Source organism: Phyllopteryx taeniolatus, chromosome 3 (assembly GCF_024500385.1).
Source record: "Phyllopteryx taeniolatus isolate TA_2022b chromosome 3, UOR_Ptae_1.2, whole genome shotgun sequence".
NCBI classification, from domain to species: Eukaryota; Metazoa; Chordata; class Actinopteri; order Syngnathiformes; family Syngnathidae; genus Phyllopteryx; species Phyllopteryx taeniolatus.
In genome coordinates this window covers 32,738,756-32,766,736 of record NC_084504.1, presented here as the reverse complement: position 1 = coordinate 32,766,736, position 27,981 = coordinate 32,738,756, and the positions used below count along the sequence as shown (strand labels likewise).

Below are 27,981 nucleotides of genomic sequence, written 5' to 3'. Positions count from 1 at the left end.
ATAACTAGGACAATTACAACATATATAGTTTTACTATAATATGTGCAGCCCTGCAGTGTAGAGGATAAGCTATGTTTTTCTCGATCCCCAAAAGTTCCAAAAAAAGTGAGTACTAAAAGAACACAATTGACCCGATATCTGCTGCCATATTCAGTTTAAGATGCGTAAATGAATGAGCACAATGCACCACAAAAAAAGCATCCTGCAGTTGTTCAAAAAAATCAGGAGCTGTATCAAGCCGTGACCAAGATCAATAACGGCCACTTTGGATCGTCTCTGTCAGAAAGGTTGGAATAAACAATGTTTACAATCGTGGGCGTGACTTGCACTGCATTAGACACAGCCGTTTCCGGACTTCCTGATATTAGTCATTTGACCTCATTGAGCTGCGCCTGGCCCCCCAAAAATTGTTTTCTCCACGTACAACTTCCAAGTAATCTGAAACTGTTCTAAGTAGAAAAGTATGCCTTGTTGCTCTGCATAAAAGACGGGTCTGTGATAAGATCTGGACGACAGTCTTTTGGTCCTTTGAAACATTTGTATTTTTAGTTTCTTCCAGTTGCTGGCACCTCGTTACAAAGAAAATGACTGCCGCAGTGTTTCGCCCTTCGGTGCACGAGTGTTTTGAATTGCATATCATCACTTTTGGTTCATTCCTTTTGGGAATGGGAAAATTACGACCTGTGATATGTGCTAAAAATATCAGAGATGGATGGATAACTATGAATCCGATTTGGATACAATAAATAATTGAAAATATATTCAGTTGGGGTAACCACTCATATTATGGAGATTTGGACAAATCAACTTCTGACTAATATCTTATAAATGATTGATATAGTCTCAAAAAATGACTAATTGTTGATTCTGTGAATATTCAATAGAAGTAATCCCTTGCTTATCGCGGGGTTAGATTCCCGACCTCCGCTGCAATAGGTGTAATCTGCAAATTACTTTGATTATTTGGACATATTTCAAAGCTGTATGAAACACCCTAGACTCTTAATTCGTCTTCTCCACACTCTTCTAAACACGTTTGAAACTCTTCAACATACTGTACCGCACCGTAGTACACTTTATTCCTTGTAAAGTTTTTGAATGAATTTTCTTTTTTTTTTTTTTAACAGTTTTAATGTTTTAGGCTAAAAAGCATTGATTTTACTACCCCAAAAATGACAGCATACACTCATATTCCCCGCGAACGACGGCGATATGAAATCTGCAATAGGAGAACCGCGACATAGCGAGAGAACGCTGCGGTGCAAATAGCGTCGTCAGGGTGGCCGACACCATCTTTGACAGAGAAGCTTACCTCGTGCTCTGATATTCCGTCGATGATCTCGGAGACCTCGTGTTCGCTGCGAGCCGCAGAGGAGCTCAGGCCGGCCCCTCGCTGCCCAACGCGGCTACAAAAACAAAACATATTCCACTATTTGAGTTCTTACAGTAATTAGAGAGACAGAGACAGCAAGCAACAGCAAGTGAATCACTGGGATTGGAAAAGGTGTCGCTCGCTCACCTCTGTATTCGTTCCTGAATCTCTCTCTGCTTCCGAATCTCTGGGAACTGTTTTTCGTAGTACTCCCGTACTTTGCTCTCCTTGGCTCGGCGCCGCGGGTTGTTTTCAATGCGCTCCACCTTCTTCTCCCAGGCTTCCATCAGTTGGTCGTAACGCTGGCAGAATTTCTGTTCCTGCATTGGCACACAAAAAAGGCAGGCTCTTGAAAGAGACTTTATTTTTGATTATGCCGATTTGCAGTCTGCTGTACTGCATATATTTTGTGTTGCGCTCCGCACACAAATATATCCAAATCCCACACAAGCAGGCAAGAAAGGAGCGAAACCAGCGTGAAAGCAACCGGAACCCTCCGGTCCTTAAAGATCAGCTACTGCCGCGCTAATGGCGAATATAATAATCTCATGCATTAGTAATGCATGAGTTCATAGTGAAAAAAAATACTTTTCCAACTTTATATAGTGATATTGAGTTACGATGGTTTGGGAGCCATTATTGTAGTACAGAGCCTAAAGTCTGATTTAACCTTCAATCTTCAACGTAGTCTCTTTCCTGCATATGCTGCACTTGAAATCTCTTCTTTTTGGCATCATATTGACTTTCTATCGAAAACCGTCAGGCTCTCTGCCATCGTTATCTTTTAAGATGGAAAACTAGTACATTCTTTTGCCAAATGTTATACATGTTAACATATAAACGTGAGCGACAATGTTTTTCTTCTTCTAGAGAGTCAGTTGAATTTAGGACTCCATCTGGCTTGATCCCAGCTTGACTTATAACTATGCTCGTTGGCTCTGTCTCACTCAGACATAAGTCTGAATTCCGACTGGGAAAAAAAAAATCTTGGATTGTCTTCTCTTTTTAAAATATAGCCGTAGTATACTGAAACAGATCGCACCCAGAATGGGTCTGCCTCAAATGCTCACTCACTTGAAACCCCGTTTCAAACTAGTCATCCATCATGGGCTGAACATATCGAGTTCCTTACACTTACCCATTGCTTACGAGCATGATTTCTTCTCTTGAAGTACAAGATGAGTTTTTTCCTCATCGCCTGGTTTCTGAGAAGGGTGGAAAAAATAAAGTGGCATTAGCAAAATTGTGGTGCAGAGTTTTAGAAGCAAAAAAATAATAAGAATCATAGTTTTGAACACATCTGTCACTAAATTTAAAGGTAAAAAAAAACCACGCACGAACAACATCCTTTGTCAACGCTTTCAGATGGGCAGGAAAGCATGGGGAGCAAACGTATAAAACTTGTCTTGCAGTTCTTCAAATAAAGGTCAGGGCCAGTAATCTCCTTAGGCAGCCGCTCAGTTTGTCTCTTTCTTTGCCGCAAGACAGAGTTTTAGTCCTGACACTAAATCTGTCAGCTGTAAGGTCACATTCTTTGCTGATTAATGTGCGCTAATCTTGTTCCACATTAGTCAATATAACTGAGCAGCGGCGGCATTCTAGGCAAGCAAAGTGGACTACAAAGTGGCCTACTAGTGGTGTAAATTTCATACTGCAACTGCAAGATGACATGATGAGATTTAAATGCCGAAAAAAATTATCTTCGCTCCATTTCCGACATCATCTGCAATACTACTTTGAAATCCAAAAGTCCTTAACACTGACAAAAAGCCCCAAACACATACAAGCAAACCAGTGCAGCATCTACGTCTAACACTATATATATATATATAATACATTCAGACAGACACAAAGTGCTGACTTAATCTTGCTTCAAGACAATATAGCCCAGAGGAGAGACACAGAATAAGAGTAGTCTGAAGTGGAACGGTCCGAACCAAACGTGCAACCAAAAAGTCAAAGTGCAGCTGCCATTGGTCGACATAAACACAGCGTTCGAAATGTATGTGCTTCATTCGGCTCTGATAACAATGTGAGCGGAAAGCACCACCCGTCTGTTCGTGGTTCATGGCAAGGAAACACTGCTTTTGTGATTGGTTTTTTTTTTTTTTTTGGGGGGGGGGGGGGGAATCTTAAAAAATCATTGACTGTACATGAAAATCAGTCAGTCAATGTCCTTTATTTAATCAGGAAGAAAAAAAAACCTCATTGAGATTTAAAAGCTCTTTTCCAAGGTGTCAGCACCAACATCAAAATAGCAACAGACGCTTTACGGCAAACACAGAAGACAGAGTCTAAAAGCACGATCACAGACACGCTACAGAAAAACAAAAGCGGGATTACATGATCACAAAGTGCAATCACAAAATCCAGTTGACTTTTTTTTCCTTTGTCTTGTGTAAGTGAGTTTTAACTGTCAATTTCAGTGCGAGGTTCCAAAATTTTATTCTAAAAAAAGAAATACTGTCCATGTAAAACATATTTACAGATCTGAAGATTTTTTGAGACTAAATTTTAAACAAAGGATAGATACCACCATCCATTTTTTTTTCTGTGCCGCTTCTCCTCACGCGGGTGGCGGGCATGCTGGTGCCTGTCCCAGCTGTCTTCGGGCGAGAGGCGGGGTACACCCTGAACTGGTCGCCAGCCAATCGCAGAGCACATAGAAACAACCATTCGCACTCACATTCACCCCTACGGGCAAGTCTTCAAGGAATTTACCTTGCATGTTTTTGGAATGTGGGAGGAAACCGGAGTAAGCGAAGAAAACCCCACGCGGGCACGGGGAGAACATGCAAACTCCACACAGGCGGGGCCGGGATTTGAACCCCGGTCCTCAGAACTGTGTGGCAGATGCGCTAACCAGTCTTCCACCGTGTCGCCCAAAGGATACCAGATTTGTGTCCTTTATCATCATTTGGGCACATGCACAAGTGTTGACTCACATTTTGATGTTCTCATGGTACTGCTTGGTATCAGAAGGCTGATTGTACAGTGGCTGAAAGACAAGAGAACAGTTTGACAGTACATGGAAACATCAGGATCCATCTGTTGCTTTCTCGGATGATGAGACCCCCGGCTCACTGGCCTGTCGAGTCTCCGCCGGTTGCAGAAACGTCTCCGGGTCGCCTCCTGGACACTAACCGGGTCGCCAAGGAGTTGCGGTGAAATCGAACAGGTTTGATTTCTTTGGACACCTTTTGGTGACTCCGCTATATGCTAACTATAGAGCAAAAACCTCAAGTAGCCTAATATCACTAAATTTAAGGTGACGGCGTGAAAAATTGATTTGGACATCTATACCTATGCCCACTTCAACCTTTGAAAATATCCGAACTATTGGCCCAATATTTTGGATTTCCTCTCATCCCGGTGTCAGCGCTACACCACACACACACACACACACACACACACATTTATTTAAAGAATATAGACTATATACTGCATATTGGCCAACATCAGCGACTTCCGGGTGAATTGGCCGTCAAGTTGTCTCCCAGACGTCTTCGTGTCGAGAGCGCAAGCAATATTTTGCTCTGGCGGTTGCAGGAGTCACCGCACCGGATCGGTCTCAGCAATCTCTGTAGCGTCTCCGCCAGTGAGATGGGGTGTGAATAATTTGGCAGCTGTTCTTTTAATAGCAAGAGGGCCCACCGCTCTAATTAATGGAAGTAACCTAGTTAATATGCTATTTCATCATAGAGAGCCAAATTCACCATGTGTGCAAGACACACACAGATGGACATTTGACAGCTGACAATAAAATATGTATGGGAATAGAGTCTGCTAGGAATACTGTACAGTACCTAAACAGGAATAAGAAATGTTCTCTTTTTAAAACATGCTGCAGAAAATATCTGCAGGCTTTGATTTAGATTTCCATCACATAATGAAGCTTGTGCATGAGCCTTGTAGAGCTCCTTGACAAATGTTCAACGCTTGTGGTGCCCCGATTGGTAGGCATGATACAATTCAATTACGTATTCCCGTGCCACTAATTCAAAATGAAAAGCAAGAAAATAACAACATGGAAACAGGAATAGGACAGATATATAACTCACCAGTTCTACCCTGGGTCCGAGTCCCTCCAGTATCCTATGAGCCTCTTCTGCCTTTTTCTGGTAAGAGAACACAACCAGAAGTACTAGATTAGCCGGCTGCCTGCACCTCAGTCATCACCATGACAACACAAGCGAGCACGCTCACTTGAACGCTTAGTCTCCACTAGAGCCGCCTGGGTGACTGGATGCAACGATGGATACATTGACTATTATTAGAGCTTTCAGCCCAAGCTGGGCCGTAGGTCCTTGCCATAGCCCATCACTCCTTTGACAGGGAAGGGGAGGAGGGGGAGGAGGGGGGAGGGAGTGGGGTGGGGGGGGACTCACTTTCCCTTAGCAGAGAGGGAGGTAAGACGCGGGCAGAAGAGCTAGTGGGAGTCTGAAGAGTCAAGCATTGCGCAGGCTCCTGCGCAATGCTGGATTCATATGCAGTCAATCAACTATAATATTCCTAAATTACCAGCAGAGACCTGGTTGGATATGCTCATAAGATTAGCACCGATGTAACGGTAAATAATGACGCTTCAGACAACACACCGAGCAGCCCAGTGTGTTATATACTTATTTCTTTATGATAACTATTAAAGAGGACACGGGAAACAATTACACGCCTGCTTTTACTGTATCACTCAGCAGAATGTGACGAATACATGCATGTCGCAACAGATTAAACGTGGGGGGGGGGGGAGACGCCAATATCGAAGTGACAAATTTAGGTGTATACAACAACGTGTTTTGCTTAAACTAGTGCACTCAAATATAGAAATACTAATACATATGTTAAAATATAGGTGTAAAATAAAAAATAAAAAACTGGATTAAAAACAAATGGATAGTGTTAGGAATGTGCCAATGACTCTACGGTATAACTGGGTATGAAAAATTAGTTTAACTTCATGTCTGGCAGGACTGTTGCTCAATACAATACAGGTAGAATTCATACAAATGACTCTGTAGACTTATGCTCTCATGAGCATCGTTTTTCTAGAAAGGGAAAAAGAGAAAACTGTGCTAGTTTTCATGGTACATGTATGTTATCCTGTATTTTTTAACATCGCAATATATATCGCAGGGTTAAAGAAAATCGCAATGTCATTTTTTTCCCCAATATTGTGCAGTGCTACCCTAAAACAAGAAATGCATGCACATTAGTCTCTTTTACACTGCACGTAAAAGCCAGAAATATTTTTTCTGTCTCTCTGTTCTGTATAAAAGGTACAGACACACAATGGGGGAATGAAATTACCTTCTTTAGAGGTACAATCCGACACCACCTACATAACGTGTAAGGGTAATACAGGCAACCGGGACCAGGGTGAAAAGTTCAACAATCACTTCTCCCACCTTGTGTTAAAACCAGTTGCTTCTGTCTTGCAAGTACACCAATGCATTAAATTATTTGATTGCAGCATGCCATGTTGCTGAGTTACGTCTAAAAGGAAAAGGCATCTCATTTGATTATGATACTATATATAGTAAGTTTGAATTCATGGGCATGGAGGTCACATTCATTTATAGGCTTTTAATTACTTAGACTTGTTCTATTTCTATGGTGGAATCCTGTTACATCAATGATTTTCCACAAAATTTGGGTGCACACGTTTGAATAGATTTTGGAAATATTCGAAAAAGCTCAGTGTAATGCAAACAGCTAAGATGACGGTGCAGTAAAAGATGAGAAGCAAGAAGAGTTCACACTCCATGAGAGATATTTTAGGGGGTGGGGTGAGGTAAGAAGAGAGATCTGTCAGTACAGGTGAACGTCAACATTTTCTCTTCAGGGGGGGGTTACGATGATGCCGTTACGTCAAACTGGTCCATGTTGCAAAAAAGATTGGGGACCGCTGCACCAAATCAGCTGATTGTGCAGTCCCATGCTTAAGTCTTAAGCGCATCCACCACTGGCTGGCTGTCGGCAGCGGTCACTCAACAAACCTAAACAGCGATAGCCGCTGTATTGTTTTTTCACATTTCTCATTTCCGTTCCATCGTGCATTTCACAGTGTGTTGATAGAAGCTGTTTTTTGAACATCGTGATTCTAAGATTTAATGTCCTGTGGCGTTTTTCAGAGGAAAGTGGGGGGGGGGGGGGGGGGGGGGGGAAGGGGTTTCTGGCATGGGAGGGGTCCTTAATGATTTGATTGCACTGGCTTTCCGCACTAGTCTGCCAGTGCAGGTGTCTCTCAGGGTGGGGGGTATACAGTACATCCTATCACCCACTGAGTTGCTTTCACCGCCTGCTGCAGGTCCCTCCTGTCCTTCGCAGCACAGCGGCTGATCCAACTTGTGCAACAGTAGGCCAGGAGGCTCTTCATGGTGGATCTGTGGAAGTTTATCAGTAGTTTTTGGGGAAGCTGGCCTTGGCGTACTTTCCTGAGGAAGTACAGTCTTTAGCGTGCGTTCCCCATCTGATGAGAGATGTGTACTGTAAGGATCTTGAAGCTTCCCACGCTCGCCGCCTCCTCTCCATCGATGAAGAGAACAGTTTGCTCAGTGCTCTTGGATTTCCTGAAGTACATGATCATCTCTTTCATCTTGACTGTATTCAGGTCCAAGTTGCTGAATTCACAGCATCGCGCCTAAGATGCCAGACCTCCTCCCTGTAGGCTGACTCACCGTTGTCCCTGATCAGTCCTACAAGGGTGCTGTTGTCAGCAAATTGGACAATGGTGGTGATGGGAGAGCATTTATGTGTAACGTGGGAGTAGAGCAAAGGACTGAGGACGCATCCCTGAGGTGTCTCCGTGTCCAGGATGAGAGTGGAGGAGGTGTTGTTTCCCATCCTGACACTCTGGAGTCTGTTGCTGAGGAAGTCCAGTATCTAGGTGCACAGGGAGCTGCCGGTGACCAGGTTGCAAAAAGAATTATGGACATTTTTTGGGGGGGATTGCTTGTATATTAATAGTCTCAGCAGTGCCAAGCCATCCATCCAATGTGAGATTAAACAACCATGTCAATCTTTTATTAGCTGCCTATTTATGGAAATGCATCTGTGAGCAAGCCGCTCTGAATTTATATAATACTGCCCCCACATCTGGTTTCTCCGTCCACGGCTTGTGCATGACTTAACAGTTAGGCTTGGTGAATATCTGCCATTTTCAAGCAATGGTCAGAATCCTCCCGCCGGACTATAAAGAGGCACTCTCATGTCAAAGCCAAAAGGTAAAGTGTCAGCAAAGATTAGCATAAGCTAACAGTGTGATCTTCTGATAGCCGACATAAACAGTATACGAATGGAGGGGGGGTAGTATTTGTGTTTGGTGACATGTCCTCTGAATGCACCACAGGCACAATAAAAAATTAAGTGCTGCCTGCATAAGTGACAATAAATTTAAATGTTTTCAGGTGCTAGCTTTGTTGTCACACTCTAGGCAGTAGCAGCCAGTGTTACCAAATCCTCAGTAAGGAAAGTCGCCATTGGCCATCCTCGAAGTCGTCGAGTGACGCAATCACCTTTATTGACATAAATGTTTTCTATGGTTTTGTCGATGGGATGGGGGATCATTTTGGTGAAATTAGCCTGTGGTGGTTTCGTGCAAGCGAGACTGACTTGCAGTCTGCACATGCAGAGGGGTGTAGTACTCATGCGCCGGAGGGAGTCTCACGGTCTCCAATAACACCACAATAAAATCCCTTTTTGAAAATTAGTGACATGGTTTGGAAAAGTCACTCAATATAGTTGTACAGTGGGTGGGGTGAGCAGAGGCTCATTTGCAGGAGACGTGACGGAGGAAAGTAGGTCAAAATAATAAAATTTTGCTCAGGAAAAAAAGGAAGTGGAAAGTGTTACAAAGGTCAGAATACAGAGTTACTGCTACACCCCCATCATCTCAGATAAAGCTGAAGCAATCTCTGGTTGTTTCTACTGAAGTGCAGTGATTTCACCGAGCGTAGCGGCAGCACGCTAACCCCATGTAGACGCCACCCTGTACTGAACTGTGATTTTGTAAACGCTTCTGAGAGCTCGGTCCTGTTTATCTGGGAACTGTCCACATTGGTTTATTTGTTAACTATGTTACAGGTTACGTGTGACTTGTCTGGTTGAACACGTGGTAGTACATAAACATATATAGGTCAGTGTTGTGAATTACATGGCTTGGATAATCTCTCCTGGTCTTCTTTATAGACTAGAACTATTTATTTACCGAATAAATGTTTACATTTATTTTTAGACACCATAAGCATCTATGTCCCTGAACAGGAACCTAACCTAAATTAACCTATAGACTGCAATGAATAATGTGAATATTTGAATAATGCAAAATGTATAAATTCAATGTAAGGCACAGCCACTAGGTGGACTGACAGCACAGAGAATCTCAATAACATTGTTTTATGTACATGAACCTGCTGCATACAATAACATGCCACAGACAAAATACTGTAGATTGTCGAAAATAAAGAACAATGTACTTTACTTGAATTCATATTCTTACTGCCAATTAATTTGAATGGAGAGTGATTTTTTTCCCCTCGGTATCTGACTGTAACTGGCCTTCCCTGTTAAAATATATCCAATGACCACTACAAATCTGTGTATTAACACCTGTTTGTTGGCTTATATTTGATATGCAATAATTATTATTTTAACACTAGTGCAGTCAAACAATTAAAAGTCACTTCAACTACACCAGATCATTGATTCCACACTGGTCATGTTATTAGCAGGTTTTTATCTTACGTGTAAAATCTGAGTTTGCTTCCGGCTCTAAAAGCTTAATTTGAGCAAGAACATGCATATATGCAGTCCAGGCCGTTTTACTGATTTACTGACTTAAAGTATGTGAGAGGAAATGTTTATTTGATCATGTTTATTCATGCTCGGCCTTAACAACAACATTGTATTGCCACAGCGTGAGAATGGGTTATTCAAATCAAGTTAATAGATGCCAAATGGTTCTTTGACAATCACGTAACAATACATTGGCTTGTATATGCACATCGGCGTGCATACAAACAGTCTCACACACACACAATCAATAATCCAGCCTACTCTCTCACTTTTGGTGCAAAGTAATGTTGGTGTTCATTCCACTGACCCTGTTCTCATCGTAGATGATCTGCACCAAGCTGCGGTGCTTGGCCTCGCTGGGTGGAGGGGAAATGGGCTGCTCTGGCTCGTGAGGTTTGGCAGCCTCCTCCTCCAGCTGTTGCTGTAACAAATACAAAATAGGATGGCCCTTAGCATGTAAAACAAAAAATAAAACCTCTGATCTTTCAAAAGGGGAGAAAAATTCAGTTGCGAGTGTCTGTTACGCCAACCTTCATCTAAAGTTCTCCAGCAAAAACAACAACGTGACCTCATAGCAATAATAGCAATGAACTCTCCAGGGTCTTGTTAATCAAATAGTTACCACAACAGCCTGTAAAAGGAGAAGCCTGCTGTGTGACGAGAACATCAGCCCTGGAAATGTATTTACTGTACATATGAATGTGGAAATGTTTTTATTTATTTTTTTTTTAAGCCAAAACAGAGATTGCTTTTCTGATGCATTCTCACCCATGATGCCGGACTAGTCATGCTAGTCAGTCCTTTCTAAATTATTTAAGGCAACTTCCATTCCTGTTTGAACAGCAGAACACAATTGTGCAGTATTGTAAGTCATCCGTGAGTGCATTTACCTGCACTGTGCATTTCTTTGCAATTCATATCAGACGTCTCTTTGGCATTGGCCATCCCGATTCCTAGTCGGCCACCCATTTGGCTACAACTGCTGTAAATGTTTAGTGTAAAAATAAATAACTAAAAATGTCAACATACTCAGATCAGATCCAGCTGTTCGGGATCTTAATTGTCCAAATGAGTAAAGCCTAAAGTAAATTCTTCTCTCGGTCATAATGCACTGTATTTCTTTTCGTGGCGCTTTTTCTTCCCAGTCCACGCTCATATTCCATTGAATCACACAAGTACGTAGCTCAGATCTTTACCAGATAATTGTGGCAACTAATCAACAGCTCCACCGTACATGAGTGAACGGTACCCGCATTGAAAGCAGTACCCCAAGGAGGTTGTGCCAGCACGGGATAACTGCTGAAGCGTGGGCGGGAACGTGAGCGTGCCGTGACAATGCGAGAGATTGTGTGATTTCCGAAGACAAAAAAACATGGCGGCGCCCCTTGCATAGAGTTGGAAAAGCAGCTATTACAAGACAAAATTTCTCTTTTCACAAGTCTTTTTCCTTTTTCAACAGCGGATGGTCACGTCGTTCTTTTCTCTTTTCCTACGCCAGCTTCGCTCGCAGCGGTAACTCGTAGAGAGCTACTTGCGGTCCGCGCAGCTACGTCAACACCAACTCGTCTGTCATGGAGGATCTGAACCCTCGCGTCGAACTGCTGCTGAAGAGGAAAAAAGCTGAGTCTTCCACTTCAACTGAGGATTTACTTGATTCGACAGAGACACAGACGAGTGTCCTCCTCTCAATCGATACGAAATTGTCAATTCCACTTGACTTGCTTCGCCAAGAGATCGCCAAACTCAGAAAGAGCTCGGACACAACAACAGGTCAAGGAGCTAAGATTAGATAATACTGCGCTTCGCTCAAACACGATGTCAACGACAGCAGAACTACAAACTCTTAGACGGGAATATAAACTCATGAAAGAAACTACGCTGGACATTCAATCACGAAGCATGCGCGATAATCTCATTTGCTCCGTCATTCCAGAAAATGCTCCAGAAGATCCCGAGGCGCAGATTCAAAAGTTCATGATGTCCCCGCTCAAGCTACAGCAAGATACAGTTGACAAGATTACCTTTCACCGTGTCCACCGATTGGGAGGCTCTCGTCCAGGAAACCGACCACGTCCTATCATTGCAAAGTTTTAACACTTTCAGCAAAAAGTGTTTGTAAAATCAAAAGGTCGAGAGCCCAAAGGGACTTCGTTTGGAATGAACAATCAGTTCTCCAAGGAGATCAACAAGAGATGTAAAATCTTGTACACGTTGATTAAGAATTACCGCTAGAAAGGCAAACGAGCGTGGCTAGTTGTCGACAGCCAACTGTTTCGTGATGCTAATGTGACGCCCTGGCTCTTCTAGTGGAGAACCTCTTTTGATCTGTCGTCGTTATGAATTGTCAAAAGTGTATTGTATTTTGTTTCATTCTTTCCACTTTTGCTTAGACAAACAAAAGAACAATCACGCATGCCACCAGCATGAATTCTCACTCCCATCTGTCTGCTTTTCTGCTCTGCATGTTTCCACACACACACACACACACACACACACTAAACACACAGGTCGCTCAAAACTCTTCTTGTGCACCACAAACCACCACCACACACCATATTATCCCCTTGTCACTGTTTGTTTTCCATGTTCAGTGTTTGTTTGTTACCCTTCCGTGTACCCTGGCTTTACTCTACTTAAATATAGCATCTCTATCACCCTCTCTAAATAACATTTGTCAACACAATACCAAAAAAAAAAAATTCTCTCGAAAAATGTCAAAACAACAAAAACAAAGAATGCATAGTACCAAATCTATTTAAAATGATGATACACGCAGCCATTATACGTCACACTTAACTTCTGTGTCATGGAATGTCAATGGCATTCGATCGCAGGCAGTGAATGAAGATTATGGATTATATCACTAAACTTAAAACAGACCACCTTCTATTACAAGAAAGGCACCTTACTGAGTCAGAATAAAAATGCCTCATTGACTAATTTAACTCAGGATATCTCAGCCTTTTATAACTGTAGACAAAAGGGAGTCTCAATTTTAGTCCATAAAAGACTACTTTTTACAAAAAAATAGTACACTTGCAGATCCAGAAGGCCGATACATAATTATACAGGCTACGATATTTAACAAGCTTTACACAATTGTCAATGTATACGCTCCTAATAAAGATGATTCAGCCTTCTTTCGCATGCTCTTTTCACACTTGTTAAACTTGTCAGCCAGTTCTACAATTATCATGGGAGGTGATTTTAACCTTACGCTAAATCCCTTAATAGATCGCTCAAATCTCAAAAATAGCAATCAGCCGCAATGCCCCAATATACTAGAGCAGTACATGGACGGCTTTGGTGACATATGGAGGCTGAAAAACATCAATTAGACATTTTATCAAAAAGAACAGATTTTCTACAACAGTTAAGATACACTAACTTTGAGTACAATAATAAATCAGGAAAATTCCTTGCGAGCCAACTTCAGCGGAAAAGTCATTAATTACAGCCATTCAAGATTCAAATGGCAACTGTACACAGTCACCGCTACAATGACATTTTTCATAATTATTATTATAGCAGCTTATACCCATCTTGAAACAACCCAGACCAAAAAGAAATTGAAACTTTAAGGATCTAAACATTCCTCAATTAAATAGACAAATTAAAGACAGCCTTGATGTTCCTTTAACCATCACAGAATTACATAATGCATTAAAAAATATGCAATTGGGACGAGCGCCTGGCTCAGACGGAATCCCCGTTGAATTCATTAATCATTTCTAGCCAATACTAGCGCCTGTATTTTTTCAGAACAGTCAAGGAGATAAACGATAAAGGTCAAATTAGTAGCCATATGAACACAGCTTTAATTAAGTGATTACTAAAGTCAGGTAAAGATTCCACTCTCCCGGCTAATTATCGGCCCTCATCACTGATCAATGTAGATATCAAGATTATCTCGAAAGTCCTTGCAGCGAGACTTGAAAAGGTGCTCCCGTCGATAATCCACTATGACCAGACAGGCTTCATTAAAGGTAGAAGTTCCACAAATAATGTCAGACGTCTGTTAAATTTAATAAGCATGTCACAGCGAAAAATCTAAACGCCATCATCATTTCACTTGACGCAGAGAAAGCTTTCGATAAAGTTAACTGGGTTAAATTTGTCTTTGGAGATTCATTTATACATTGGATAGCAACATTATACAATTCGCCGAAAGCGACAGTCACCACAAATAGGATTACTTTAACAAAGTTTTCCATTACAAAGAGGAACCAGACAAGGATGTCCACTCTCACCAATGCTATTTGCAATATTCATCGAACCTCTTGCTGCCGCTGTACGTCAGAATGCAAATATTAAAAGGTATCTGCTTCCTAAAGACAGAACACAAAATCAATCTGTATGCTGATGATATCCTTCTTTTCTTACAGGAACCCAAGTATTCTCTTCAGGCAGTCTTCAATCTCATTAAAACGTTTTCACAAATATCAGACTACTCTATCAACTGGACAAAATCAACAATACTCCCAGTAATAGCAATCTCATGGACTCCTGCAGATCAAATCGCAGATTACCCTATTCCTATAGGAAACATTACGTATTTAGGTATTAATATTTCGCCAAAAATCACAGCGCTAACCAACCGCTTCTGGAAAAATATCTGATTTAAGACACTGGAATAACTTGCCTATATCACTACTGGGAAGAATAGCCACAATAAAAATGAAAACCTTATGTCAAGTAAATTATTTATTTCCAATGATTCCACTTAACCCCACATTTAAATGGTTTCAAACATTCGATTCTGCTGTAATAAAGTTTTATTAAAAAAAATAAGAAAAATAGAATTTGTCTATCCACACTTCAGAAAAGTAAACAGGAGGGAGGCCTAAATGCTCCCAACTTTAAATACTATTATTTCATATTTACGTAAAACACACGTAAGCGCAATGTGCTGCTCAACATGGGGAGTGAGAAAATAGAGACACAAAGTGCACTGTGCTTTGTATCAGGTGTAAAAGAGAACCCAGTGCACTAATGTTGGCGTGCCCAAGCCAACCATACTGTTGTCTCTACTAAACATGGCAGGTAGCCAAAAGGAAGACAGACTGGGAGGGATGCGAGTGCTTGAGCAGTCCCAAAACCTCTGCCATAATCCAACTCCTCCCTGGGGAAACGGTTATTTATAGCTGTGTGCATTTTTAACCTACTTTTCTCTTAAAGAAGAAGTAAAGACAGAAGCAGCAAGGAAGGCAGATGTACGGAAGACTGAATAGACTTGTGGCATTTTCCGCATAAACAACCAGCAACAAAGCTCGACTACCGAAATAACAACTCTGGAAAGTTTATGAAGAGTATATAGCCATGCCAAATAAAAGTCAAATATTTATAATTTGACTAAATCATACACATTTCACGTTGAAATCAAGAATGATTTTAGTGCTGTTAAAATTTAATTTGCAAGAATGCGAACAAGGAAGAGATGTGAGCCCCTGAGCTGATTAGGGCTTTATTTTATAATCCGTGATTTCTGGCGCCCCCTAATGATGTAATTCGGCATTGCAACAAAGGCTTCATCGCTTGGATATGACGTGGCTAAATTCCTGTCCTACTCCTTTTCAACCCTGCATGCTTTCTCCTTTCTCTTTGACTCAGTCGACCTGCGCACCGTCCATATATGGGCCTGCCCGTTCGTAGGTAAAATACGTCATTTTAGAGTGCCACCAAGTGACCCGGCATGGGAATGTATTGGGATAGTCACTAAATATAAAAAAATTAATCTTGAAAAATATAGCAAGATGTGTCAGAAGCTGATAGGCTTAATCAGCATTCTGTCATCAACTCTTGAGGTGGCTTGAGTGAAAATTACTTTTTTTTTTTCCCCCCCTTCCAGAAATTTCCAAAAAGGTAACATCTCTTTCACCAGTCCCGAAATGTGTCATTTCATCCAGAATCTTCAATCATCCGGTCACAAAACCAAAGTTCTATCATTATTGTTCGTTGTGCAGTAGTGACCGCCTTACAGGAAAAATGCAACCTGCGATAGCTTCACTCTAAATAATGTTATATACTGTATGACTAATATAAGAATCCTAAAACGAGACCAAGTCACAGTTCTCCTGACACTAAGTGAACAATGAAATGTGCAAACCTGTTTTTTGCGAAGCTTGCAGATCTGCTGTTCCACCATCGTGATCTCCCTGTCGACACGGTCCATGTTCTGGATCAGTTCTTCCTTGGAAAAGCGGGCTGGCACCAGATCCAAATCAGGGTCCATGTGTACAGGGCTCACAGGGGAGATTGGCTCAAGCTTCCCCATGGCACTTCCACGATCCTATAAGAGGAGCAGGTCACGTGTGAAAATGTAAAAAAAGGGAAAAAGGTCCAGCATGTTGGCGTTTGCCATCAAATGAGTTTTGCTTTCGTCTGTGCTTATTCCCCGTGGATGATAAATTGTGTAACATGTTAGTTAGGTGAGTAACAGAATGTTGGTAATAGGCCGTAACTTAATTCTTTCCCACTACATGTGGACTGTGTCACATCGTTTGCTTTATTTTCTCTACTCTTGTCTTACCTGTGTTGCACTTGCCCCACTACTCCAACATCATTTGGTGCACTTCAAGAAGTGAATGGATTTGACAGGATTTATGTAACGACTCTACACCCGCCATTGCTCAGAGTAATTAGCGGAAACTCAAAATACATTTTGATCATATTTGTCGGTACTTGTGATTCACGTTCAGACTCTCTGGGTAACTTTGTAACTAATGTCAGAATTAGCAGTTCTACAGTACAGTGGATGTGGGATGTTTTGATCTGCTGCCTTTTGCAATCTAGGTCACGTTGTCTACCCATCCATTTTCTGTACCGCTTCTCCTCACGAGGGTCGCGGGGGTGTGCTGGAGCCTATCCCAGCTATCTTTGGGAAAGAGGCGGTGTGCACCCTGAACTGGTCGCCAGCCAATCGCAGGGCACATAGAAACAAACAACCATTCGCACTCACATTCACACCTACGGGCAATTTAGAGTCTTCAATTAACCTAGCGTGCATGTTTTTGGGATGTGGGAGGAAACCGGAGTACCTGGAGAAAACTCACGCAGGGACGGGGAGAACAAGCTAACTCCACACAGGCAAGGCCAGATTTCAACCCGCAACCTCAGAACTGTGAGGCTAACCGGTCATCCACCGTCATCAAGTCTATTATTAATTCATTCATGTTTCTCAGCTCCTTAAGTCTTAGAAACCCACTACAGTTTACAAATAACACTATAAGCAGAATCTCTTTCTATGATTCCTGGTTGGGTATTTCTATTATTATCATCAGTTGTTTTGAAGGAGAAAAGGAATACTATAAAGGAAATCTTGGAATTACAATCAGGTGAGTCTATGTGGACTGCCTCATGCACAAAATAGATTTTTTAACTTGAAATTGGAAAACAGTATTTCAAATTGGGATGTGGTTCAAACGTAAACTGACTACTGACCTTAGCGAGATCCTCAGGTCCTCCAAGAGGCAACTGCGGCCGATGTGATGAGGGTCTCATCAGAGAATCTGGTCCCATCTCCAAACGAGGCCGTTTGATCTCACCGAACTCCAACTCAGAATGGCTGCTAGGCTCTGGTAAGTAGATGTGTTCGTAGCGGATATGCTGCTCTTGCCCTCTGCAACAACAACGATATTGTGTAAATTAAAAATGAAAATACAGTACCTGTACACTGAGGTAGGACAAAGTACATATGCAGTTAACCTCGCTATTCTGGCCAATAGCGAAGAAAGTAATTGACGCACCCCCTAAAATGTTTAGAATTGCCTTTTTTTTTTTTTTTGGTAGTTGAAACAGTAAATATGCCACAAACTACAATCCAAAACACTATGATAATTTTAAACTGGTTTTACAACATTAGCCTTAAAAACAAATGGATTAATGACGATTTGATATTAAATGTGCACGTGCAGCAAAGTCGAAATGCATCACTTCAACATATTTCCTCGACACCAATTACTAATTTCCCATTAGCCAGGACTTTGGCGCCTGGTGGAATCTTAGTGCACTATTGAAAAAGCCCACAAAAACACGAGCAGGTGAGTTTTTCAATGAATAGCTGAGATTAAGTTCCACAGAGAAAATACAAATATGTCAATTTGCAACTAGCAAACCGCAAATAGGTGGCGGTTTACTGTGTCACAAGACTGGTCCTGGGCATGTGAAATTACATTCGTAGGTGATTGGTCAACACAAAATATATTGGATATATAATTGCGGGCAAGGTCGAGAACATAATTTACACAAAACCTATTTTTAGCTATTTAGCCATTTAGGGTGTAACGGTATGCTAAAAAGGTCAGTTCGGTACACACCTTGCTTTTAGGGTCACGGTTTGGGTCACATTCAGTACAGTTAAGGGAACAAAATGCAAAACATGAAACTGCTTATCTTATGTGTAAAAATTACATTTAAAGTCCGACAACAACTTGCAAGCTACTAGCAGTAAATTATCCAATAAATGAAAGAGTCTGAAATAAACCAAACAATGTAATAAATGAAATAAAATACAAGCCCAATTCCAATGAAGTTGGGACATTGTGTTAAACATAAATAAAAACAGAATACAATGATTTGCAAATCATGATCAACCTATATTTAATTGAATACACCACAAAGACAAGATATTTAATGTTCAAACTGATCAACTTGACTGTTTTGAGCAAATCATTAATGGCTCCAACACATCCCAAAAAAACTCGGACAGGTGGCAAAAAAGGGTGAGAAAGTTGAGGAACGCTCATCAAACACCTGTTTGGAACGTCTCGGTCACTCTATGAAGACAATTGCTGTTTGAAATGGTTTTAAAGTCCCAGCAAGCAAGCGGCATTTCTACACACTGACTCAAACTGAGTCAGATGATTTACACTACAAAGGCTGATCATCAGATTATCCAGGAGTCAGGAGTTTGTCCTAAAAATGGTGCAATTTAGGGACCATGTGTTCAGTTAGTAAACTCACAACTTCAAAGAAAATTGAACAAAAAAGTGGGCAATTGACAAGACAAAAAAAAAAGAAAATGTCAATGCTAATAATTTCAGTGTTAGTGATTACTCTAACGGAAAGTTACCCAACAGGTGCTAATAAGTACATCAGTAAAGTATATTTACTTCCATTCGCAAGGGAAGATGATCTCAAATCTGCTCTGTTGTCTGATGCCAAAATGTCAGTAACTTTACTGCCAGTGTCAAAATGGAAGTGGCTTTTGAAGAGCAGAGGGGAAAGCACAACCATAATTGATTGTCTCGGCCCACAATGGCCTTGTGTGTGGTTTGTGTACATACCGACAAGCAGGGATCCTCTCCGTCGAGTTGGGTGCGAGTGGGGTGTGGTGTAATCAAGACTAATCTCTGCCAAGACGACAAAAATTGCTACTGGAAATGTAAAGGTTATGGCAATTATGTGATGTGCAAGACTGGGCACACACTGAGAAAGGAAAATGATTTAAGGATGTTTATCAAGGCTTAGCTTGCTTAAAAAATGCTCACAAGATTCATAGCCACATAACCAGATGGTACCCCCCCCCCTCCCTTCCCCACATTCACTCACATTCTTTTTTCATCTTTATAGATGGCTGGCACTTACATAATCACATCAAGCTCAAGACTCCCCCCCCCATCGCTCTGTCCCTATTTTCTTTCCTGCTCTCGTGAGCGTGCAGAATAATCTGATCCCTGGGGAGGATTTGTCTGGAGGATGAGAGAACGACTGGGGGAGGAGAGAGGGCAAAACAACACAAACACAAACACCAACACCTAACATTACAACCAGCTCCATTAGATTCTCGCTGCTGTGCCTCCGACCGATTACGGCAAGACTAGAGATTCTGTGTACTGATACTGTAGCCCGTCCGTTACTGTGAAAGCATGACAACGTTTGTGTGTCTGCCAATCTCTTTGCCACTCCAAAAGGGTACAAGCTCTCCAGCTGGACAAGGCACTGGGGCTGCTTACGAAGAGGCTACACTCAGGATGAATGAAAGTGTGTGCAGAGGAGAGCCACAAACAGAGACGTATATTAAAAAAAATATATTATATTATATATATATATATACACACGCACACACACACTGTCAATAAACCCAGACCATAAAACCTTTATGTTCATATTACGACCGCAGGTGTGCCCCTTTTCACACCTACAGCAGCAGATTTCAACACCGATTCACATACAGATGTTTGACTATGAAATGTTGCTCATTTTAAATGAATGAAATTTAGTTTGGGAAGCCTTGTTTAAAAAAAATACTACATTTTGGAATGTGTTTTGTATGTTTCCGCGGAAGGCAGATATCACAACATATCATCATGATGAATGTAAAAGTTATTAAACCAGATAATTAAAGGGGCCTTCCAGCAAAATCTTTTTTAATACTGTTTTGTGCATAACATAGTTCAAAATTAGTCTGTGACCTGGTTTGAGTTTGACATCTATGCGGTTTGTCGAATGAATGCAATTGCCTTTGAAGACCAAAACTGCTTGCAAACGACAGGATTTGAAATGGCCGACGGTGAGTTACACCAATTAGTATTTAAGTACCTGCCCATTTTGTGGTTACTCCACGTAAACATCTGAGAAAAACTGCTGAGTGGCAACATAGCTGTGTCTTGCGCCAAGTTTAAACTTTGCGTCACCTGCCAAGCTCAAGAGGAGCTGAGGAATAAATGGCTTCAATGTATTTTGGGAGAAAATGAAAAACAAGACAACATGAGCTTTTCACACCAGCTTTCCTGGTGGTGCATTTCCGGGTTTGGAGCCAGCCAGCCAGGTTGCTGGGCAGCTGCCACATGCCATGCAAATACAGTATATAAATCATACATGGTGTTTTACAACAATAATTAACTATACAGTATGTATAATGTTGAATGCAACTCTTGTCGCCAAAATGTACGCGACAGATGAATGCTGCGGAGTGAGCCAGTTACGTTTTAGTGATTGAATGGCACCCGCTTCTCAAAAATCTTTAAAATCCTCTTCTCTTTTGCGACCCGTCCCCTCCTCTGTGCTGTTGTGGCTTGTAAGTGGCGGGCGAAGAATCCAACGCTTGGTGAATACTGCCCCCCTCACATCGAATGAAATCAACGCCAGGTCACTATGAATACTTGGCCCAGTTGCTGAGATAACGCCATTTGCCAACGGCCGATCAGAGTAAAGCTGTTTTTCATATTTAAATTGAGAAGATGAATGATCCAATCAGAGCAAAGCTCATTTACGTTGCATATCAATGAGAAATCCAGCCGTCTCAACTGCCAGGTGTAAAAGACGATCTTAAAAAAAAGCTTTTTAGGCGTTTTCAACCCAAATTGTCTTGCACACCCCCGATTAAAGGACATCAAAGATTAGGAAAAACAAAATATATATATATTTTTAATGTGAACGCCCCTGCAGCACACACGAAATGGACGGCTTCGCCGGAGCCGCACTTCGTGTCGCTACAGTAAGTGCAGTGTGAGAAGTCCCATTAAGGGGCAAAAAATATATATTTTTGAAACAATATCGATGCGACTAGACAAAAAACTGATATATCGATTAAAGTGATAAATCGCCCAAACCTATTCCAAAGGGTTCTTTCAGTCTACTGCTGACCAAGTTATCCTACACTGGGGACTGGGCAAACATTTGCAAGCTACCAACAAACAGCTTTGGTAGAACAGAGTCCCTGTTGATCAAGTATTGTGATCATGCCTTCCATAATGTAGCCAAGAAAGATGGCCAAAACTCTGCATGCTCCATTACCCCTCCAAGCAATTTAAAAAGACAGAAACTAGGCTTGTGCTTGCCAATTACATAAGGATTACCCTGAGGCATCATTTTGCAGCCTTGACTGAGCACGGTATGCCCCCAATCAATAAAGTGCTGAAGCTTAAGCCTGCACACCAATGACAACGAGGAAATCATTCTTCATATTCCTCAACAATTGACCAAGTTGCAATTTAGTATGCAACTATTTAGTTGGGAACAAACGTAAATGAACAAAAGCTATGTGCAGTTTGCACACAGTGCTAATATAAGTGACAAAAAAAATGACAAACACAGTGGGCGGCAGGACACTTCCCTAAAAGTGACTATAATTTCCTTTATTAATAGTTTCAACCACAAACATACACATACAAATTACAATCCCAAAAGACTTGTAACATTTCAAATGCTTAAGAACATCTTTAAATATTATTGTACCCTTAAAAATAACAGTACAGTAGTGTGTACGCACGCACGTGCAGACTCCATTTATTCAACTCGGGTCACACAAACGGCAACAACGGTCGCCTTGTTATTGTCATCCTTGCACCTCCCTCTCTAGGCATGACTTATTGATTTACGCTTAATCCATCTGTTCCACTACGATAAAGGCTAAAGCTACGCGGCCAACGCTACCTAACCTGTTGCTAGTCAACATTCCGGTCTTTTGACAACAATATGGATGACATCTCAAAGCCGACTCAAGAAGTGCTGTGCTCCCATCACCCCCCCCCCCACAGTAACCTGGACAACTAACAACACGCCAGACTCAGCCATCCAGCTATAGATCCACTCTGTCTACAGTGGAGACCGCGCAGCTGCCTTAGTTAGGTAAGCGCAAACGTGGCGGAGTCTACATTGACAACAGACTAAGCAGAAGTTCACTTGATGGAGAAATACTGCTCGACACGACTGCCAATGACGAGCTGATGGTAAAGTTTAGAATCATCAAAACTGGATGTTTACATCATGGGCTGACAAGACTCTACTGCATGACACCTTAGATAAAGACACAACTGCAGGCGCAGATGCTGTGTTTGATGTCACGGGAGATTTTCACCACTCTAACCTCATGAACTGTTCTTCTCAAGTACACAAATACTGTCGACCACGGGACACCAACATGATGCCAGCAGAGCCCCCTCCCTGCACAATGACCACATTAATAGCCCACAGGCCTGTTGTAAAAGGAGCTCACCAGAGATGGGACATTGTGATTTCCTAGGAATGTTGTTGATGTGATCATTTGCAAATGTAAACACTTGCAGAGATTTATAGAAATAATTACCCGTTTCCTACCTTGTTTAATCATTGCTTAAATGTATTGTGAGAAATCGTTAACGTGATCAGTGTCTTTACATAGATTAACGTAATTAGTTATTAATACGAACATACATTTAAAAAAAAAACATGACATAGAATAGGTTAAAAAAAACATCTGTGAAAACGCAAATATAACAAATGCCTAGGTTAGCAAGTAAAAGTGTCGTGGCAAGTGACTGGCAGCATTTGAAATGGGGACCCTTACCTCTCATTTCCCGGTTGGAACTCCGAAAGCAAGGAGGGTCGACGGCGATGGGGCTGAGCCAAGTGCGAGCTGTAGTCGCGGGCATGATGGGAGTGGTAGTCCACCATTCCGACTTCCTAGAAAAACAAGACATTAGATTTATTCACCATGTATATGACCCAGACATACAGAATAGTTTGCCATATGCAGCCCTTACTACTTGTGAACACATTTTAGCTGAAATATGAAGACAAGCGTTAAGGATTAACTACAGGTGTGAGCAACCTTGTGGGGAAACGCCTTAGCTTCCCCCTATGTATAAGTCCAAAGACAGAAACACTTTGGGTTATTGGGCCCCTGATATCTAGGACATAATCTTGATAATTAGGGGGTGTGAGTAGAAACATTCCCGTCCACAATGACTACGTCAACTTCAAACAGCTAATGAGGGGAACGAGCTGTGTGCACAACATTGTGAGAGGGAACGTTTCCAAAGAAAACCGCAAGTGAGATTCGCTGGGGGTCATGCCCTCTCCAACGGGCCGGTGTAATGACGATTCCCACATGTCCATCAAGCAAGCAGTACCAGACGCACAACACCCACAAGTCCTTTTATTAGCTTTCGCTTGGAAAGTGAGGTATGAGAAAGAAGCGCTGCCATTCAGTGCATTGTGTGCCGGGCCTCTTACCGTGTGCGCCCGCTGGAGCTGCAACGGTAACGTGGCGGGGTTCGGCAGGTGCCGCGTGTCCATAGTTCTCCGGCCCGGTGGCACAGACTGGGGATGAGAGGACATCCTGGCACAGCCTCTTCCTCTACAGACAGGAAGTAGGTGTGGTTGCAAAGCAGGCGGGTCTTATGTGCATTATGGGTTGTTCCTTTAGGCCAGCACACTAGAGAGAAATAACACAAAAAATATTGGAGCAAAATACGCATATCAACTATGAATACAAATAAAATACATTTCAAATACAGTAGCTAAAACAAAGTCAAATACTAAAGATTAAAGAGAAAGATAAAAACAATTGCTTATGGTGAGTATGGATGTGTTACTGTGGCTTACTAAACTCAATTTAATGTCAAACTAGTACACTATGTCGGACTTGAATAACTAATAGCAATACTAATCCTTTACAACTATAATCAAAAAAAAAAAGTCTAGCACTGATTGCGACACAAACCGCTCATGCCCGCAAACAGAAAAACACTCCCCTTGGCTGACCAAACCCCCACAAGCTCCAATATGTTGAAATAAATAATCAAAAATAAATAAATCGTCAATTGTTGAGTCGCACGAATTTCCAGCTCAGGTTTAGAATGTATTTCTTAAGATGTGACAGCAATAGAAGAGAAAAGAGAAATGTGTTTCATGTTGTCAATGCTCAAGTTGCGAGTGCACCGTGGGATCAGCGGCCGCGTCGTGGATAGACAGTTTGTGCTCGCCCACCTTGAAGAACATTTGCTTGTTTATATTTGATTTTGACGCCAACTTGTATTTTGAAGCTTTAAGATTGTGCTTGTGCTGTCCAGATTAAGCGATTAATCAGCAACTAATCAATTACAACAGAATCAACAACTATTTTGATTAATGGTTTTGCTCAAAATATCAAACTCAAGGCCTGGGGGCCAAATCCGGCCACCCATATCATTTTATGTGGCCCACCAAAGCAAGTTGTGCGTATCAACTTCCATAATTCTTGCTAAGCTCTGTACCAAAATTTTAAATTCTTGTATGCAATAATACCATTGAGATATTGCAAGCATTTTTTGTTACCAAAAACCTTTTTTACATTAACTTGAATTATAGCTGAACAAACTATTATCCTTGACTTCTAATTTCAAAACTAGTCATCCATCAATTTGTTGTGAGGCAATTAAACACGTATATGGTTTCACAGACTTAACGGCCCTCTGAGGGAAACCGTAAGTAACTACAACGTAGCCCGCGACTAAAATAAGTTTGACACCCCTGCTTTAGCGCCCTCGTTGAATTTAAAATTGTCCAAATCCTCTGATTATATGCAGCAAGAATGTAATTAACCTGTGACTGACATGTAGTTGAATTTGAAGCAGCTTCAGAAGTATATACTGTATCAAACTAGTAGCCCTTCACATTAATCAGTACCCAAGAACTGAAAAACTTTGCTGAGTACAAAATCATTCCCTGTTGTGTGATATTGCTTAGTTGTTGCTTATTTGGTTCTTTCATCATTAAATAATACCAAATAAAAAAATAACTGTTAATAAACAGTAATTGGAATTAAAGATTTTGCAATAAACTAATGTAAAATCAATTTCTAGCTGATTATTCGATGAGTCGATGGAATAATTGCTAGACTAATCGATTCCAAATATATTGGATAGTGACAGCCCTAGAGCCGACCAAGTTTTTAATGAATTTCTGATGTCCAATTTTGAGACTAATTGCAGCTCTTGCTCCTCAATAACGTTTCAACGGCCTCTGTGAGAGTTCACGCAGCAAATCCTGTCCAACCCAAACACAGAAGACACTGAAGTTAACCAGATTGGGATGTGGCTGACAGTAAGAGCACACGAGTACACTCTGCCAGCTGTCAAGTGTCACATGGAAAACTTCACTTCTCAAACAATAGAGATGAGATGAGATGATTCACGCGGAGCTTCGGCATTTGAAAGCTGATCTTTCAGAGGCCTGTTGTAGATAAACGGGTAAGGAAGAGTTGCGTTAACATGTTTTTTGTTGAATTAGATTGACTCGAAAATACTAAGGCTGCAAAAACAGTTTCCACGCTCTTAATGGTAATCAAGTATGAATTTTTGGTTTCAATATTGATTAAAGACTCGAAACTGTCTGTACGCAAATGGATGTTTGTTTATATGTGCCCTGGGATTGCCTGGCGACCAGGTCAGGGTTGCCCCGACGATAGCTGGGATAGGCTCCAGTACGCCCGCGACCCCAGTGAGGATAAAGCGGTACAGAAAATAGATGGATGGAATATTTTCAATATAGCTAAAAAATGTTGGAGAGAAAACAGTAATTCATAAAAATGAAGGACAGCAATATCTTTTGGAAGACATTGTTGCTCCTTATAACAAGACTGCGGAGGGTTTAAATAATGAATTGTATAACCAATAGAAACCTGCAGTTTCTATTGTCAACATTAAACAGTAACTCGAACGTGGTAGGTCAGTGACAGTTGTTTAAAGGAGACATTGTCTCGTGATATTTTTTTTTTTTGACAATTAAAACAGATCCCAGATGTCTTAAAAGTCTCCAAGGATCTAGAATTAGAGCACATACCTATTTTAGTCTGTTTTGAGAGGGTGGTCCCATCTCATTCATATGTACCATTGCTCGTCCAATCCCGTCCGCTGCGGAACCAATGCAGAGTACGGCTTTCTTTGCAATTACAACTAGGGGGACTGGTACTTTGTGAGTCCAGAGTGTTTATTTAAAAAAATAATAATAATTTTTTTTTAAATAAATAGAAAGTGTGGATGTAGACACCCTCAAATTGACGCTGAAAGTCTGCGGTACAGCACACCTTGTTTAATTTCAAATCCGTTATAGTAGTGTTTAGAGCCAAAGAGATGTGAATTGTGTCAATGTCCCAATATTTCTGGACCTGACTGTAATGAGATGGCATTAGCGATGCACCGACACTATAGGCTACGTAAAGGCCGCGGGGCAGCGCGTAACGACGACAGCGCCCCAGGGCAAGCTTGCCCATATTTGGGAGTGCTTGAGTAGCAGCCAACCAGGAAGTAACAGGGAGACTTTTCCCGCTGGTCGGTGTGTTGCTGTTAGCACTCTCAAATCACTCTGCTTCTCTCCTATCAGATGCGCCTTCTGACATTACCACCACATCACTCTCCAATTCAACTTTTTTTTTTTTTTTTTAATTCGAGGGCGCCTCGTGTCGCGGCAAATGCCAACCTTGCATGCAGATGATATAACAATACTCAAGAGTCACAGGCAAATAGTCTTAGTTTGGACTCTTAAAAGAAAAAAGGTTTTATTTGTGGAGCTCAATGATTCAGGTCTTTTCATCAAATCTACGTCATCTGCATGCGTGCACCACACTGCCCTTGAAAAGCCAACAGAAGCAGCACATATACCGCCCACGAAAGTGGAATTGGACTTTTCAGTACAAACAGTAAGAACAACACAATTTAACTCAATTTTATTTAGAGGCCACTTGAAAAAAAACATTTTTTTAATGCAGCCGTAACAAAATGCTGTACGTACATAATGATCAAGCGGAAAACAATAAATGAAGGAGAAAAAGAAGAAGTTACATTTGAGTGAAAAGTCATCTTCTATAAAATTGCATTTTTAACAGTATTTGTATGTAGTGTTACAGTGTTACATTTGAGTGAAATCAATAAAAGTGTGTATTTTTAAAATAATATTTATTGAAAACAAAACATTTTCATCAAAATTCCAAGATGTAATGGCGTTATCGAGCATTAGTGCTCGGTATCAAAGAGCTCTCAAATGTACAGTAAAGTAAGTAATTGTACTCGTGCTCAGTCTTAAAGTGGTATCCGTGCGTCCCTAGATGGGAGAGTCTAAAATCCTGGAAGAACCTG

The 27,981-nt window shown here is 41.3% G+C and overlaps 1 protein-coding gene across 6 annotated transcripts in view; it reads right to left on the bottom strand.

The window, feature by feature from the left end:
- The window catches only part of ncor2 (nuclear receptor corepressor 2), a 78,603-nt gene that overhangs the window by 37,111 nt on the left and 13,511 nt on the right, over nucleotides 1-27,981 (bottom strand). For all 6 annotated transcript variants that reach the window (XM_061768806.1, XM_061768808.1, XM_061768811.1 and 3 more), the window contains exons 2-11: nucleotides 24,101-24,302; nucleotides 23,433-23,548; nucleotides 17,606-17,783; nucleotides 16,272-16,454; nucleotides 10,473-10,586; nucleotides 5,434-5,490; nucleotides 4,318-4,370; nucleotides 2,511-2,577; nucleotides 1,520-1,692; nucleotides 1,313-1,406 (exon numbers count right to left, since the gene is read on the bottom strand). In XM_061768806.1, the coding sequence (XP_061624790.1) occupies nucleotides 1,313-1,406; nucleotides 1,520-1,692; nucleotides 2,511-2,577; nucleotides 4,318-4,370; nucleotides 5,434-5,490; nucleotides 10,473-10,586; nucleotides 16,272-16,454; nucleotides 17,606-17,783; nucleotides 23,433-23,548; nucleotides 24,101-24,205 (1,140 nt within the window). In that variant the 5' untranslated portion in view covers nucleotides 24,206-24,302. The remainder of the gene's footprint in view (nucleotides 1-1,312; nucleotides 1,407-1,519; nucleotides 1,693-2,510; nucleotides 2,578-4,317; nucleotides 4,371-5,433; nucleotides 5,491-10,472; nucleotides 10,587-16,271; nucleotides 16,455-17,605; nucleotides 17,784-23,432; nucleotides 23,549-24,100; nucleotides 24,303-27,981) is intronic.